At 44.0% G+C, this 15,315-nt stretch overlaps 1 protein-coding gene and 1 long non-coding RNA gene across 2 annotated transcripts; one reads left to right on the top strand and one right to left on the bottom strand.

The window, feature by feature from the left end:
* Nucleotides 1-559: 559 nt before the first annotated feature.
* Nucleotides 560-12,733, bottom strand: CLNS1A (chloride nucleotide-sensitive channel 1A). Its single transcript, XM_032678533.1, has 7 exons — nucleotides 12,559-12,733; nucleotides 10,288-10,424; nucleotides 7,894-8,001; nucleotides 7,037-7,147; nucleotides 6,430-6,603; nucleotides 3,921-4,005; nucleotides 560-1,353 (listed from the first exon to the last, which is right to left on the bottom strand). The coding sequence occupies exons 1-6, from the start codon at nucleotides 12,705-12,707 to the stop codon at nucleotides 3,938-3,940; spliced, it is 747 nt and encodes a 248-aa protein (XP_032534424.1). The 5' UTR covers nucleotides 12,708-12,733; the 3' UTR covers nucleotides 560-1,353; nucleotides 3,921-3,937.
* LOC116782203 lies at nucleotides 12,548-13,698 on the top strand. The gene is made up of 2 exons (XR_004355166.1): nucleotides 12,548-12,936; nucleotides 13,544-13,698. It is a non-coding gene; the product is annotated as an uncharacterized LOC116782203 (long non-coding RNA).
* The last annotated feature ends 1,617 nt before the right edge of the window (nucleotides 13,699-15,315 follow it).

Raw genomic sequence — 15,315 nt, 5'->3', positions numbered from 1 at the left:
TCCCTAATTTGACTGGCATTCCTAATGAATATTCAACAAAGGGTGGTTATAATTACCAGGTACCTTGAAACCAGATCACATCCTAATGTGCTAAGCAGGGCAGGACCACTCAATACAATTCCAAGAGTGTAGAGCCAGTAAAGAAAACTGTTCATATACCAACACTACAATATCCCCCAAAAAAGAATCACAAGTCAACTTCAAATCAAAGGAAAACAGAAATTTGTTATCAGACTTTCAATACTGGGGGGAAGTGGGAACAACCTGAATTTGCTGACGTTGCCCCATGGCAAAAACACCACCCCACAGAGACATGGAACAGGAAAAGCTGCAGCAAGACCAAGATCTTGGCAATCTAAGGCCAGGTTCCTCAGTTTGGGGTGTGTCAGACTAATTCTATCACAGGCACGCTCTGCAAATATTCCACCCTTTTATCCTCACATCTGGGTAAATGATGAAAATGGCTTCACTGGAGGTTTTTTGTTACAGAAGAGAGTGCTGAAACTCAAGGGCTGAAGCTGTTTGCCAAAGAAAAGGACTGAGAACTACAACACAGAGCTGGTTGTGAGATACAAAAATCTTAGTTTATTTAACAATGTTAACATTTAATATAAAGACACAAAACAGTTCTCTTTCACCGGACATTACAGACTTTATTCCATCTCCTCTACGCCCAAAATCTGCTTCTCAGAGAAATGAAAGGGATAGCACTGAAATGATAAAGCCAGTTACTTGTGGGGCTTTTAATTTAGCTTTGATTTAAATCCTTGGCCAACCCTATTTCCTTTTAGCTGTCACACTTCTATTTCCATTCTACACCATGGAGTCAATGAACAGGTACAAAAATATGGAAAATTCCAGGACAATCTAAAACTCTGTTCTACTTACAGTTTTATTTCTCAAGTCCTAGAATTCCTACAAAGGCTTCTTTAAAAGGCCAGAGAGGTTGCTCAGAGAGTGAACCCATCCCTGGAAGTGTTCCACAGCCAGGTTGGGATGAGGTCCTGAGCAACCTGATCTACTGAATGGCATCCCTGCCCATGGCAAGGGGGGTTGGAACTAGATGATCTTTAACTGGATGTTCCAACCCAAATAATTCTGTGATACTATGAAATGACCCTGATTAGCCCCATTCAAGTGTTAGATGCAAGAGGTTTTATTGTTTTTGTTTGTTTTGTTTTTTTAAATAACCCCATAGTGGTCACAAATGTCAAACCCCGTTTTAAACAACTCTAAAAGCATTTATTGACCTAGATGTCTAAGCTTAGGTCATTTAAAAAAAAGATTAACTCCCGATAGTCACTGCAATGCCTTCGGTTTTACAGCTTATTCTGGAAGTGCCACAAGAGGAATCTGAAAGACACAAGACACCCAAGTTTACATAATTGGCATTAAAAGAATATTAACCTTTACAGAGTAGTAACTCTCTGTTGTTTGCAGTCAGAGGGCAGTACTTTACTGCAAACCCACTAATTTTCAGAAGGGCTGAGCATCTTTGCCTTTGGCAGCAGCTCCAAACTGAGGTCAGCTAAGGACAGCATGTGCTTACAGCATGTACTAGGGTGCCCTGGCAGACCCCGCTGCACCGCCACACACAGACACATCAGTTGCTTAGGAACAATTACTGCAGCCTCGTGATGCAGCAGACAAAACACTGCTTCTTGCAAGAACAGTGGAAATGTCCTGCATCGACCATCAGCAAGTCTTCCAGGAGCTTCAGCAGGAGACTGTCACATCCCATTTGAGTAACGAGCAGTGACACACAACGTGAGCGTCCCACAGGGGCAGAGCTTTAGAGGCAGAGCACTGCGCTAACCAACAAGATGTTTGTGCAGATCGTTTTGCAGTTCAGGAGGTTAAAAGGGCTGAGCTGTTCCACAGAGTGCCCATAAGAGGCTCCCTCTCTGTCCTTATTTTCGGAGTGCAGAGCCAAGGCACCCTCATGCTCAAACTTGTTAGCAGGGTCATTAGCACAGAGCTCCAAGAGTGTCCTTGTCACTTTGCACCTTCAGTTATATACTCCTGCCTTAGATCCTAAGATTTCTGAACTTAATTAAATTACATCAACACACTCAGGCTGGCGGTTACTTAAAAGGGCCACTGCGTTCATGGCTCCTGAACTGCCACCTGGAGCAACGTCACTGCCAACACCTGACACTGCACATGCAGGTCACTTATCAGCTCGGACAGGGATCAGCTCCTCAGCTCTGATCTGCACAAGCAAAAGACAGAAAGAATCCCTGTCCAGTTACCTCTCACAGCATTAATCTCCGACAGGTATGTGCTGCACCATGGAAGGCATGGAGTAAGCAGCAGGAAGAATTCCATGACCAAAACTACTTCTTACTGGGTGTATTTTGCGCTTTGCTAGAAGATCAGTCTACAGCACTTCCACCAGCACTTTCAGACTCCTTAGAGATCTGCTATGAGCCACTAACTCTCCTTAATCCAGCTCAAGTTTAAACCCGGATAATAAATAAAGCACTCAAATCTGAATTTTTCCACAGTACGATTTTTTTTTTTTTAATAAACCACGGGCCAGAGTAATCTTGGAGATGGAGTCATCGGAGCCAAACTTTCCATTCACTCTCTAAGAGGTACTTGATCTACATCTAAAGGCTTTCCTTTAATTTTACAGTCCGTCCTTTACCAAACTGGGTAACCATCCAGTGGCAGGACAACCAGTATCTGGACTTTTTTGGAAGAACTCGTCTCTGTTCTGTGAAGTCCTTCCCAGGGTAGAAGTGTGACTGCAGAAAAGTTTGAGCTCTTACACAATAAATACCAATTCAGCACCACTGGCAGTGGCTGAGGTAAGAGAACACAGAACTACTCTGAGACTTTCTGAACTGCAACAACAAAGAAAAGCAACAGAGGAGGAAAGCAGCTGTGCATCACCCCTCCGCAACAGCCTTACTCGGGGACTGTGGCCTCTTTCTCAGTGACACTCTAAGCCCTAATTAACTACTTTCCACTGACTTTTTTCAGTGTGTCATCTTCCTATTTGTGGCCCTTTCCTCCTTCCTCCTCCAAGCTTCTGGCTGTCTGCTCCACAACTGTTTTCTCTGGCGTTTCAAGTGGGATAGTGTGACGCTCACTTTAGGGTAAGGGCTGTCAGTCTCGCTTACAAAAGAGGCAGAAGAACTGGGACCTTGCAGCACCACTGGAGCACCATGTGCAGTCTGTGCAGTAGTGATCACACCCCCCACTGTGCCTGTGCATTTCCACAGATAGTCCCAGAAAAAGCTGCTCTTCCTCTCACACCCAACACCAGCAAGGAAACACTGGCACTAATAACAGGAGAAAGCAGCACAGGTGATGGCAGGCAAGAGGGCACAGTGGCACAACCACCTGAGCAGGGTGTTGCCTGTAAGCTGTGCAGTCCTGACAGCAATCCCATCCAGATTGCACAGTAACTTTACCAGGAACTTCACAGTTACTTTACCAGGAACTGTTCCTGCTCCGCTTACAGTGAAGGAAGAGATGGACTTTCAGCACTGTGAACTGTCCTGCCTCCCTAAATGGCCTGTGAAATCCTGCACACTAAGGGCAAAACATACTAAGGACAGTAACTTCCCAGGGATGGCTCCAGCATTTGTATACCAGCATCTAAGAGCCTTTGGGATTGGACAATTCTTAAATCAACTAAAGGGCTGACCTGTCTTCCAAACAAGCATATCCACACAGGTTGCCTCTGCAGGGTGATGCCAGTAGGCATTTTGGAGAGATCACAGAACATCTTTCCACACTTGTGCTAACTACAGCTACCTTTTCCATCCTCTAAATCATCATCATCATACTGATATGATCATGAAACATTTCCCGAAGGAGATCTGGGATCACATACATTACACACATTACTGAGAGGGAAGGCTCTGCAGGACTGAAAAGCATTGCTGTTGGAAGTCAGAGGAACTTACAGCAGAGTAGGTCCTCCTCAGTGATCGACTTCTGCATCTTCAAACTGCCCGGCGACTACTGGTGCTACGTCCACCTCCATCCCATCTGAAAGAAACAGCCAATGCTCTGTAACCAAGTGGATGATGTTTTCACGGGAAAGAGTGCAGATGCCCTCTGCTGACAAGACGTGGCAAGGACAGAAAACTCCTCTGAACTCCTGAAAGCAGTTTAAGGAAACACTGATGTGCTCGCAAGTTTCTTGGTTTGTTCCAGCTCTACTGGTTGGTCACTTAAAGATGTCACTGCTTCCTACAACCTCACCTCACCCTGTCTTATTGAAGGACTTAAACACTGGATTAAAACTATTTCATGTTTTAAATGAAGTTTCAGTGTAACAAATGGTGTTACAATTCCTTTGAATACCTCTAATTATGCTCTAGCAAAAAGAGGTTAGATCCTGTTCTGAAACCAGTCGCAACAATCATCAAGTTGAAAAAAAGAACAATTGCTCTATGCCACAATGTCAAACATTAATGTAATTCTGAAACTGAGCAGCCCTGGGGAGATTTATAATTGCAGAAAACCAAGCAGCAGTACCATAGCAAATAAGATTAGGAAAATAAACAAATCTGATGAAGATGACTCTGAGACATGTGACATACTTGCTCTTCAATTTATATTAATTTTCAAAATTTTGGGGTTCAGAAGCCTGACTAAATTTTCAAACAAAGGGAACTGCTAAAACAGGAGTGTATCACCTAAGGTTGTCTTTACATTACATAAATTTATCTGAAGTTGCAGAACAAAGAGAACCTGTAAACAACAAACAAAACAGATAAGATTAAAAAAATCCTCCCTGTGGACGAGAACAAGTTAGTTATTATTTTGTTGACTGTTCTACACAAGCTGATAGCTAGAAATCCACAACTGCTGCATCATTCTCCATCTTTCAAAAACATCAGGGCATATTAAAAGCACTGCAATTTATACAGATTAAAAAAAGCAATGCTATTAAACTACTTCCCTGTTCTTCTCCCAAGTAATATATTGCTCCACTGAAAACAGGATGCAGAAAAGGCAAAGTCTGAGAGATCCGGTTTTTTTTGCCCAACAGAAAGAGATTTTACTCCTTAAATACATATTTGAACAATTAGTAGAATTAAAAGACAGAATCCTTCAGGAAACTAGATCTTTTTTTTACATCTCTTTCAGTATCTTTCATTGTTTCTGAATTCACTTTGAACTCTGTTAAGACAATTATTAACTTACAATTTAGGGTATTAAAAAAACCAAACAAAAACTACAACTCATCTAGAGTAGAAATTGCTTCCTAATCCCAGTGTAGACTGACAAGTTTAATTTTTTTTTAATCCTAAATTCACTTCACACTACCACTATTCCAGGAAATTATACTGGGAAGAATCAAGCATTCTTAACACAGCAGTGCTCACTCTCTAACAGAGCAGCCCTCAATACACAGCTGGCAACACCCTGCCTTGTAGGGCCACAGGCATGTGGGTGATACCTTCTGCAGTGAAGTCTGACTCACACCATCATACTTGCTCTGTCCTTGTGTTTATGGATTAGCCAGATTGGAGAACCACTGCTTTCATATCACAGAATCACAGAATGGTTTAGGTTGAAGGGACCTTGCAGACATGGGCAGGGACACCTTCCACTAGACGGGGTTTCTCAAAGCCCCATTCAACCTGGTATTGAACACTTTCAGGGATGGGGCTTTCACAGCTTCTCTGGGTAACCTGTGTCAGTGCCTCACCTCCCTCATGGTAAAAAATCTTTTATCATCTGAATCTCTCCTCTTTTGGTTTGAAGTGATTCCCTTTGTCCTATAGCAACTGGCCTTACCAAAAAGTCTGTCCCTATCTTAAAGTACTGAAAGGCCTCAATAACATGTACCCAGAGCCTTCTCTTCTCCAGGTTGAACGACCCTATCTGTCTCAATCTGTCCCCATAGGAGAGGTGCTCCAGCCCCCTGATCATCTTCATGACCTCCTCTGGACTCGCTCCAGTAGGTCCATGTCCTTCTTATGCCCTGGACCCCAGAGCTGGATGCAGTACTCTGGGTCGGGCCTCACCAGAGGGAACAGAGGGGCAGAATCACCTCCCTCAACCTGCTGGCCACGCTGCTTTTGATGCAGCCAGGAATATGGTTTTCTGGGCTGGGAGCCCACATTGCTAGCTCATGTCCAACTTTTGATCCTCCAGCACCCCCAAGTCCTTTTTGACAGGGCTGCTCTTAATCCCTTCATCCCCCAGCTTGCATCAATACCAGGAGTTGCCCCAATTCACGTGCAGCACTTCGGACTTGGCCTTGTTGAACCTCATGAAGTTCCCATGGGCCCACTCCTCAAGTCTGTCCAGGTCCTTCTGGATGGCATCCCATCCTTCAGGAATATCAACTGCACCCCTCAGCTTGGTGTCATCTGCAAGCTTGCTGAGGGTGCAGTCGATCCTACTGGCTATGTCATTGATGAAGATATTCTTTAGTAAAACAAAAGCATTTCTTACCTTCAAACTCCCTTATCGAGTCCTCTGTTCTCACTCCAGCCATGTTGTACTGAGTGCTGACAGACTGGGCTAACATGCCTTCTAACCTCTCCAGTGTGGCCTGACCTTCTGCAGTTAAATGTGACAATCCTTCTTCATACGTGTAAAAGCTTGGGATGTCACCTTGTTCTAGCTCTGCAAAAACAAGTTTGGGTTTATCAGACCTAAGTTTAGGAGCCTGCAACATGCAGGGGTGGAGGAGTAGGACATCAGCTAGGCAAGTTATGCTCAGATTAACTGACTGAGATAAAAAAACTACTTACACGAGGTACAGAACGTACACAGTGATGTGAACTGACTACACTGCAGCATGGGCACTGAACCTGGGCTAGCACAGCCACTGGGCACAGGAAAGCCTGCTGTTTGCATCTGTGGCCTTTTGAGAACCAGAACAATGCTTTTGCTGAACTCCTGTGATTTGTGACGGCTAAACTACATATTCCCTGCAGATTTATGTGTTTCTACACTGTGTCTGTGACAAAAAGAATGTTTTGGCAAGACGAGTAATAAACAGATACCAGGTGTCTAAGTGCTGACAGGTATTTCAAAAGAAGCAACTGTTACCAACCGCGGGCCTCAACATCGTACTCGTCCCCTTCGTAATCGTTGTCTGAATCGTCATCATCCGGGTCTGGGTGCAGAGCTTGGCATTCACACATGGCTGAAAACATGGCTTCCACTGCAGGAACACAAGTGAATGCAAACCTCCCTTGTTTCTACACCAATACCCCAAAACAACAGGCAAGAAACCCTGGACTGAGTGATCAAAGAGATTAAGAATATTCCTTTAGCAGAACCACCACTGAATTCATACTTGAAAACATCATCTCACAAGTCAGCAGCCATGCAGGAAACAAATCGTGTAGATCCCAGCCTGGTGCTTTATCCTCTTAACAGCACTTCTCCGTAATTTCACTGATGATAAAGGTGAAATGGACTATGGACAATTCCACCTGTGGTTACCCACTACAGGAATCCTTGCAGGATCTCATTCATCAGATTCTTAAAACTTGAATCCAACTGTAAGCTCCACACCAGACGGGATATGACTGCTTTCCAGTGGTAGTGTCTGGGAATTAACATTTTCCTAATGAAATTGTCGCTGACTCAAATATCACTGAATTAGTAATTAAAAGACATTTCCCATACATGTTCTCTCCAAATGTATATAAGTGAGACTGTTCATGTCATGTATTTATACTCAACAGTCTCTATTTTAAAGCATTAGAATTTTCCTTGAGAAACAGCTGCTTGAAATATTCCAGCTTCAAGCCAGATAAAAAAATTTGCTTTGTTATTTTCAGCACACAGGAATCAAGGAATTAAAAGGGCACTCAAAAATCATGGCATTTACATCTCTGTACCCCACTGTCTTCCACATATAGCCAGGACTTTAAATTAAGACACAACTTCCCCCTCACTTACAGGCTGATTTGTCATTAGGTACAAATCGGAATTCTGCAATCGGTTCAACATCGTCATCGCTGTCGTCCTCCTCCTCCCCTTCAGCCATGGGAGCCTCTTTTGTCTCCTCTTTAGGAAATTGAAATATTTAAGAGAAATGCGTTTATTTAGTTGAAAAAAAAATAAAAAAAGAAAGAAGTCACATTTGTTTATTCTTTCAGGAACACACATGTAATCAAATCAGAAACCTGGACACAACCTGACAGAGGCACAAAAAACCCCGCTCTGTTCTCCCAGAAAACCCCATGAGATTCCAGGACTCACATGGACATATGAGTTCCTCTCACAGCACCTTGACAGCACTTGCAACGCACACAAAAACTTCTCTATTTATAATTTTATGATTCAAGATTTCTGTAATGGTCACACAATGTATTCATGCACCTGAAGAAAACTGCCTGATCCTTATTAAAAACAACTGTGCTCATCCCCTGCCCCTAATTCACGGTTGTTGCCACTTACTTGCAGAACACTACATGTCTTTTTTTAAATCACATGAATTTTACAGATCCTTAACGTTACTGTCATGAAATCAGCCACCCTCCAGTGTGGCCCCTCACAGGGGACCCACTCTGACATTTACAGAGGATCTCTACTCCATTTCCAGTATTCCTTGCTAGCCAGCGAGATGTCAGAGGTAGAAAGTACACCCAGAGCCAGTGACAACTGCGGGCAAGACGGCACTTCCTGGCTTCTGTGCATGAATAAATAAGCAACAACATGGTGTTTTACTTTCTGTGAATATAAAAACCACAGAGATGGCTGCAGTTCATCACTTTGTGGCTGGGGACACTGCACTGACAGCCTCAAAAGTGCATAACTATTTTCTACAGAAGAAGAGGCTGTTCCACTGAGAGTGGCTTTTATCACATACAAAACTGGCACCACCAAGAATATGAAGATGCCAAGAAGCTGCCAGCCAGCTGCCCCCAAAAATGTAGTGTGCAAAGGAAGCTACCCAATCCTTTTCCAACTGACACCCGCAGGCACAGCTTGTTACTGTTGAGTCCAGCTCTTCGTTTTCAATGGAGTCAACCTCTGAGTGCCTTTTTCTGAAAAAGGGGTGAGGATAAGGCACACACTCATAGAGAGCACAACAAAAATTTTCAGAGAAGAACAAAATGTTCTCTGCCCAACTGAGAATGAAGACTCCTGCAGCCAAGAAAGCAGAAAGGTTTGAGTTTAACACTATTTAGCAGTTAAAGCTGCAGACCAGGGCTAGACTTGAAAACTAAAATCTACTTGCTGTAGAAGATTTACTGTAGGCAGAGTACATACATATAAAAGAAAGTTTACACACATGGAGGAAATACCACAAAAATCAGTCTGTTAATGATTTCTAGACAAGAATTAACACATGATATCTGTATTTTTAAACACCATGATCAGAACGAATTAAAAGCTAGAAACAGTATCTTTCTTCAGACAAAGCTCAGTTTACTTCAAAATAACTCGTTAAAGGAAAATGAGGAAGAAGAACCAAGAGGAGGATGCATATTCTCTTATTATTTGTAGTGACAGACTGTCAGAGATTATTAGTAACTTGAGAGAAGGAAATAATGAAGAGCATTAATAGCTTAGAAACGGCTCCGCCTCCTCAGAGTCTCGTCATTACTTTCTGGATACATTAAAAAAAATAATTAAATGCCAGATTTTAACCTTTAACTATTATGACCAGTAGGCACAAAGGGGAAAGAAGACCTGCCCAACACCTAACACCCATTACTCTTCAATTGAGATGGCAGTTTATGACACACTTAAAATATTAACAGGTCTACCATAAGAAAAAAAATTAATATACCAAAAAAAGCCAATGAAACAGAAAGTTTGTTTTCTTGATATTAAAGCAAGAACAGTCAAAAAGGTTGGTTTTATGGGCAATCTACAAAGATCCATTAAAGCCTGGTCACATGACCTATTGTCTTTTTTTGTTTTTAAGTAAGCTGTGGGAGAAAATTTCCAGGCTGCTGTGAAACAGCAGGAATCCATAAAGCCTGGAGAGGGCAGCAACATTAATACAAATTCAATAAAGAAAAAATTATACCCAAGCTGGAATCAGAGGGAGACTGCAGAGGAACTAAATTGTTTAAAACAGTGTAACAGAGCAGGGAACTGATTCTCAGCATCTCCAGCTGTACACAGTCACATGCTGAGAGCAGAGCTGTACAGAAGTGACTCCAGAAGAGTGCAAAGCTGTACTTTTAAGACAACTATACTTTGCCAAAATGAAAAAGAAAATACAAGCTATTACTCAAATGAAGCATATAATTTTTAAACCCAACATTTACTCTTTTTGAAGAAGAAATCATGTCAGTCAGGACAGTGTGGGAGCACAAAGGAACACTCCGGGCATACCTTCAAATTTGGCGTTCACCATGACATACAAGTGCTCCCTTGGGAAGGCGCTCAGATCCCTGGAGACGGCGTGTAAGCTTATGGTGGGATAATCCAAGGAGAAGCCAACTCCAGAGTTTTCCAACCAAGACAGGCGACTAACAAGGAGGGGCGGAGGAAAAAGAGACAAGTTACAAACTAACAGTGGTATCCATAGTACCTGACTCAAGCCTGCAGAAAAGCAAAACAACCCCAAAAGAGTAATTCTGGACAAGGCACTCTCCAGGCATACGCAGACCTGGACCTGCCCAAACAGGACTTTGCAATGGCATTAACTGTTGGCTGAGGTAAAAGAAACCTCTTCTCAAAGAATGTGAAGCTGAGCACCCCAAACACATTGCAGCTTTATCACACTTGCACTGAATGCTGAATTTCTCTCCTTACCTCTTTATTTTCTCCTCCCTGTAGGTACCTATCATTCCAGAGATAACTACAGTGGTTCCAGAGTGTGATTTATAACTCAAACTATTCAATGTGGTTTTTCAAGACAAGGAGAACACCGAAAGAAAAGTCAATATCACAATTTCTAGAGAATTATAGATCTGATGTGAGTATAGCCTGGATGTATAAAAACAAACAGTTCTGTGATCAGCAGAGCTAACAAAGCCAGGTTATGAGTATTCCTTCCCTTGCAACTTATCTGTATAACCTCTGCTTCCCTCCATTTTCACTCTCATCCCTAACTAACCACAGCAAGAGACAGCACAGGTTGTCAACACTGGGCGCTGCCTCCTTCGTATCAGAATGATCAACATCTTTCTAAGCCATCGAGAAATCACACTCAAGCTAGTTTTGGGTGTCTGCGATCAGTGAGGTCACACAGGGAACAGAAATACTGACAGGCAGAAAGCGAGACCTCCACCACATGCAAAATTCAGCATTCATAAGCTTTTGTGGAGGGATAGAACCAATGGAAAAGTCACAAAAAGACTCCTTGCCTTGGAAAATCTGGCTGAGAGCAAGAACTAGTGCAGTGGGAGCAAAGAATTTCTTTCCTAGCCTCAACTGGGCAGTCCTCAATGTTTACAGCTGCTGACAGAGAATCAGTAGACAGATCCAGAGCCACGCTGTCCTCCTGGGTGCCTAGTTCTCCCACAGCATTCCTGCAAACACTGGCGTATTCTATTCATAACCAGCAAGTGACTATGGTAAAACCTCTGCAACGTGCTCCAAACATGTTGAGAGGAAGGTGGCAGCCTTGTATTGTGCCTCACACAAAAACGTATAGAAAGCAAGTTACAAGGAAACTCAACATTACACCTCTTGAGACCTGATGCTGCACAAACAAAAGCTCCAGTATCTGTGACCAAACTAAACAAAACAGTAAACAAAATTCCAAAGAGATTCTCCTCCAACACAACACCACTAACAAGCTCAGGTGGGGCAAAATATTGACCATTTTATAAATGTTTCCTAGTCTAAAGGTTTTAAAAGACAATTTACTCCTCCATGCACATTCTAAATGACATTTTTGTTCCAGCAATGCTCTTCTAGTGCAAAATATATTACGAGTATTTTCCATGGTCAAAGAAAGTTATGTTGGTTTAATCATTAAGCTGTCTTCTTGAGCTATACAATGCAGAGAGGATTTAAAGGAGACTGTAAAGAGCTCAGATAACATCTTCCAGAATAACCAGACTGATTTCTGCCTAGTAAGAACATACAGTCTCCATGTGATTAACGCAACATGAAAGAACCATAGTAGCTAATAACAGCAGAAACCCAACAGCCCCATCCACTTGCCTGTCAAAAGAGGAGAGGTGCCGTGCTTTTCATTATAGAATGGTTTGGGTTGAAAAGGACCTTCATGATCATCTAGTCCCAAGCCCATGCCATGGGCAGGGACACCTTCCACTAGACCAGCTTGCTCCAAGCCCCATCCAGCCTGGCCCTGAATGCACCACCAGCCGGGCTCCCGTGCCGTGCTGTTCCCTTTTGCCTTGTTTAAAACACCGTTTCCAGCAGGAACAGCGGGACACTCACACCCCTGCCCCTCACAGCCCCCCCCCGAGGGCCTCCTCCACACCCTGATCCAAATCACCCACATCCCCCCTCGGGCAGGTCCCCTCAGGGGTGACCCCACAGGCCCCTCAGGGGTGAGAGCCTCTCAGGGAAGGCTCCCACTCGCCGGCCCCCTCAGGATACCCCGCAGCCCCCTCAGGACGCCCTCAGGAGCAGCCCCTCACAGCACGGCCCCCCGAGGCGTCCCCAGCGCCGTGTGTTCCCCCGCACCTCTCGGCGATGTAGAGGGTGCCGGCGCCCAGGCTGCGCCCCGCCAGCAGCGCCTCCGTGTCCGGCTGCTGGTGCCGAACGCCATCGGCCGGCGGCGGGAACCGCTTGAGGAAACTCATGGCGCCGCCGCCGCCTCCCTGCTCCACCATCGCCGCCGCCGGAACAGGAACCGCGCTGCTCTATGATGCAATTCCCCCTCTCAGTCATCGTGGAGCCGCGGGGGAGGTGACGGGCTGTCGCCTCACAACCGCAGTGTTCCTTACGGGCGGACGTATGTACGTCCGGAGCGATGCGGGCTGTGCTCCAGGAGTATCTCTGGCAGTTTTTGGAGTGAAGTTTTCATTTTCTGGAAAAGAGAAGCAAAGGGGAGGCGCTGAGGTGATCATTGAGGGCCAGAGCACCTCTGCTGTGGAGACGGGCTGAAAGAGTTGGGTTTGTTCAGCCTGGAGGAAAGAAGGCTCCAAGGACATCTTAGAGCCCCTTCTAGTATCTAAAGGGCTACAAGACACAGGGAGAGGGACTTTTGACAAGGGCATGGAGCGACAGGACAAGGGGTAATGGCTTTAAACTGACAGAGGGCAGGGTGAGATTAGATATTAGGAAGAAATTCTTTACTATGAGATTGGTGAGGCACTGGAATAGGTTGCCCAGAGAAGTTGTGGATGTCCCATCCCTGGAACTGTTCAAGGCCAGGCTGGAGGATGGGCATTTGAGCAACCTGCTCTAGTGAAAGGTGTCCCTGCCCATGGCATGGGGGTTGGAATGAGATGATGTGGAAGGTCCCTTTCAACCCAAGCCATTCCATAATTCTATGATTCTACAGTTGACAGTACTGGCTCCAGTCCTAAAATCATAGAATATCCTAAGTTCAAAGAAACCCACAAGGTCAAGTTAAGCTCCTGGCCATGCACAGGACAACCCAAAGAATCACACCATGTGTCTGACAGCATTGTACAAACACTGAACTCTGGCATACCTATTTTAGCATGTAAGTCTCTGTTGGAGAGGTGAAAAAGGGAAAAACAAACACAGCAGCTTTTCAAGTGCCATTTTCAGATGCTGGAAAGGAAATTTTAGGCGGATGACCAGCACCTAGTGCCTGATAGATGTACACAGAGAATAAAAAGAATGTCACAAGTACCTGAATTGCCTAAAGAGTATTCAATTGATTTCCTTAAGCATTGATGGACTTTGGATCAGGAGCCCAGTAGTACTATGATATGTACCTACCTGGGTGCAAACCCAGGTTCTCACAAACACAAACCAAATATGAACAGGATTAGGTCACCATCTTTCCCTTCTCTGGACTTTCCTAGTTACAGTCTGGAATAGCAGAGAGCCAAAGCACTGCATTCTGGAAAAGGAGAGCGTGTAAAGAAATCAGAGGGAACAAGAATATAATGTGGTTCTCCTAGGCTGAGCTTTTCACAATGCTTTGGAAAGCTTCTCAACCATGGCTACCCATTTTGGATTCTAATTATGCAAATAATTATTACTCATATAAATAACCACCTTGACTGAAACTAAGCAAATTCCACAATGAAGTGATATTTAAACACCACTGGAATAGCTTGAAAAAAACCAAAGAGGCAACAGGAGATGAGGAAATGTCTCAACCATCTTCAAGTTTGCAGTGCCAAGACAAGGGCTCATTTGGAAACAAAAAATTACAATTCATCCGTGAACACAGATCAGGCTGTGGCAGCTGGTGGGAAGAGATGCAAAAGCATGGAAACGCCATTCACCACACTTTGTGGTTATAAATCAATATTCCTGCTCATGTCCATTCCCTGTTACCCAACACGACTGTCATATCAGCCACGGAGAGCCCTCATCACCTCCTGTAGTTAACTCCAAATTATGCAACTCCTTTAGGTTGTTAATTTATAAGATTTCTGAGTGGTTGAGGTTGAATTAAGCCACTGCAGTGGAGCAGGAGTGTTCATTTCTCCTCCTGATGCAAATGCGAGTCTTTCTTCTGTCACATACCACTCTTCCAAAAGAAAATGGAAAAAAGGATGGTTTAAGTCCAAGCACGGAAGTTGGTTTTGAGGGCAAGGCATTAAGGAGGAGGAGAAATCCACATCTTCCTTGTTTACACAATCGAGACACTTCATACCCCAGTACTGAGTGCTGCACCTAACAGAAGTTTAAAGCAGGAAGGCAGACATTTCCTGGAAGTTTACAAATGGAACAGAATGGTACTATTTGAAAATGCTTTTCCTCAGCTGTAAGAGCTTTAAGTGAGTCAGGACCCAACCCCACACTGATATCTGAACACTGGGTGTCCAACAGTGATTTAGTCAACAGGGCCATGTTCAGAGGCAATGGAGAGCAGCAGGTACCTTCTCAGGGTTAAGAGTCACCTTAGGACAGAATGCAGAACTTGCCATCCAAGGGAGCTTGTTTCTCTCCACAGCACTGCCTGCCATAAGATGGCCAGTTCAGACTTAAAATACCCAGAATCCATCAAAAAATGCAAATATAAAATTTTGGCAGTGGATCTGGAGCAAGAGGAAGATTTTCACCGCAATTTCTCATCACTACAGGAACATGCAGTAGCTTGACTACAACCACAAACACATTCAAAATAAAAAAAAGGCTTCAGTGATTCACACAGAGAAAAGCCACCCTCTTCTTTGATTTCTCTCTCCCTGAATTTCTCCTGTTAAAGTCCTGAAATATCATCAGTGTCCGCTGCCATTACCACATGTCAGAACATCTGCTTCTTCAGTGCGTCTCTGCAGGCTTCTTTTT

The sequence above is a fragment of the Chiroxiphia lanceolata genome, chromosome 2 (genome assembly GCF_009829145.1).
Source record: "Chiroxiphia lanceolata isolate bChiLan1 chromosome 2, bChiLan1.pri, whole genome shotgun sequence".
Lineage (NCBI taxonomy): Eukaryota > Metazoa > Chordata > Aves > Passeriformes > Pipridae > Chiroxiphia > Chiroxiphia lanceolata.
The sequence above is the reverse complement of the archived record's forward strand: the minus strand, read 5'-3'. Positions and strand labels throughout refer to the sequence as shown.

What these genes read in the sequence shown, in the direction of transcription:
- CLNS1A (XM_032678533.1), bottom strand. Translation starts at nt 12,707, where the DNA reads ATGGTGGAGCAGGGAGGCGGCGGCGGCGCCATGAGTTTCCTCAAGCGG. An exon ending in GGTGAACGCCAAATTTGAAG is followed by an intron (nt 8,002 to 10,287) that starts GTATGCCCGGAG and finishes AATTTCCTAAAG; the next exon opens with AGGAGACAAAAGAGGCTCCC. An exon ending in ACCTAATGACAAATCAGCCT is followed by an intron (nt 7,148 to 7,893) that starts GTAAGTGAGGGG and finishes GTGTTCCTGCAG; the next exon opens with TGGAAGCCATGTTTTCAGCC.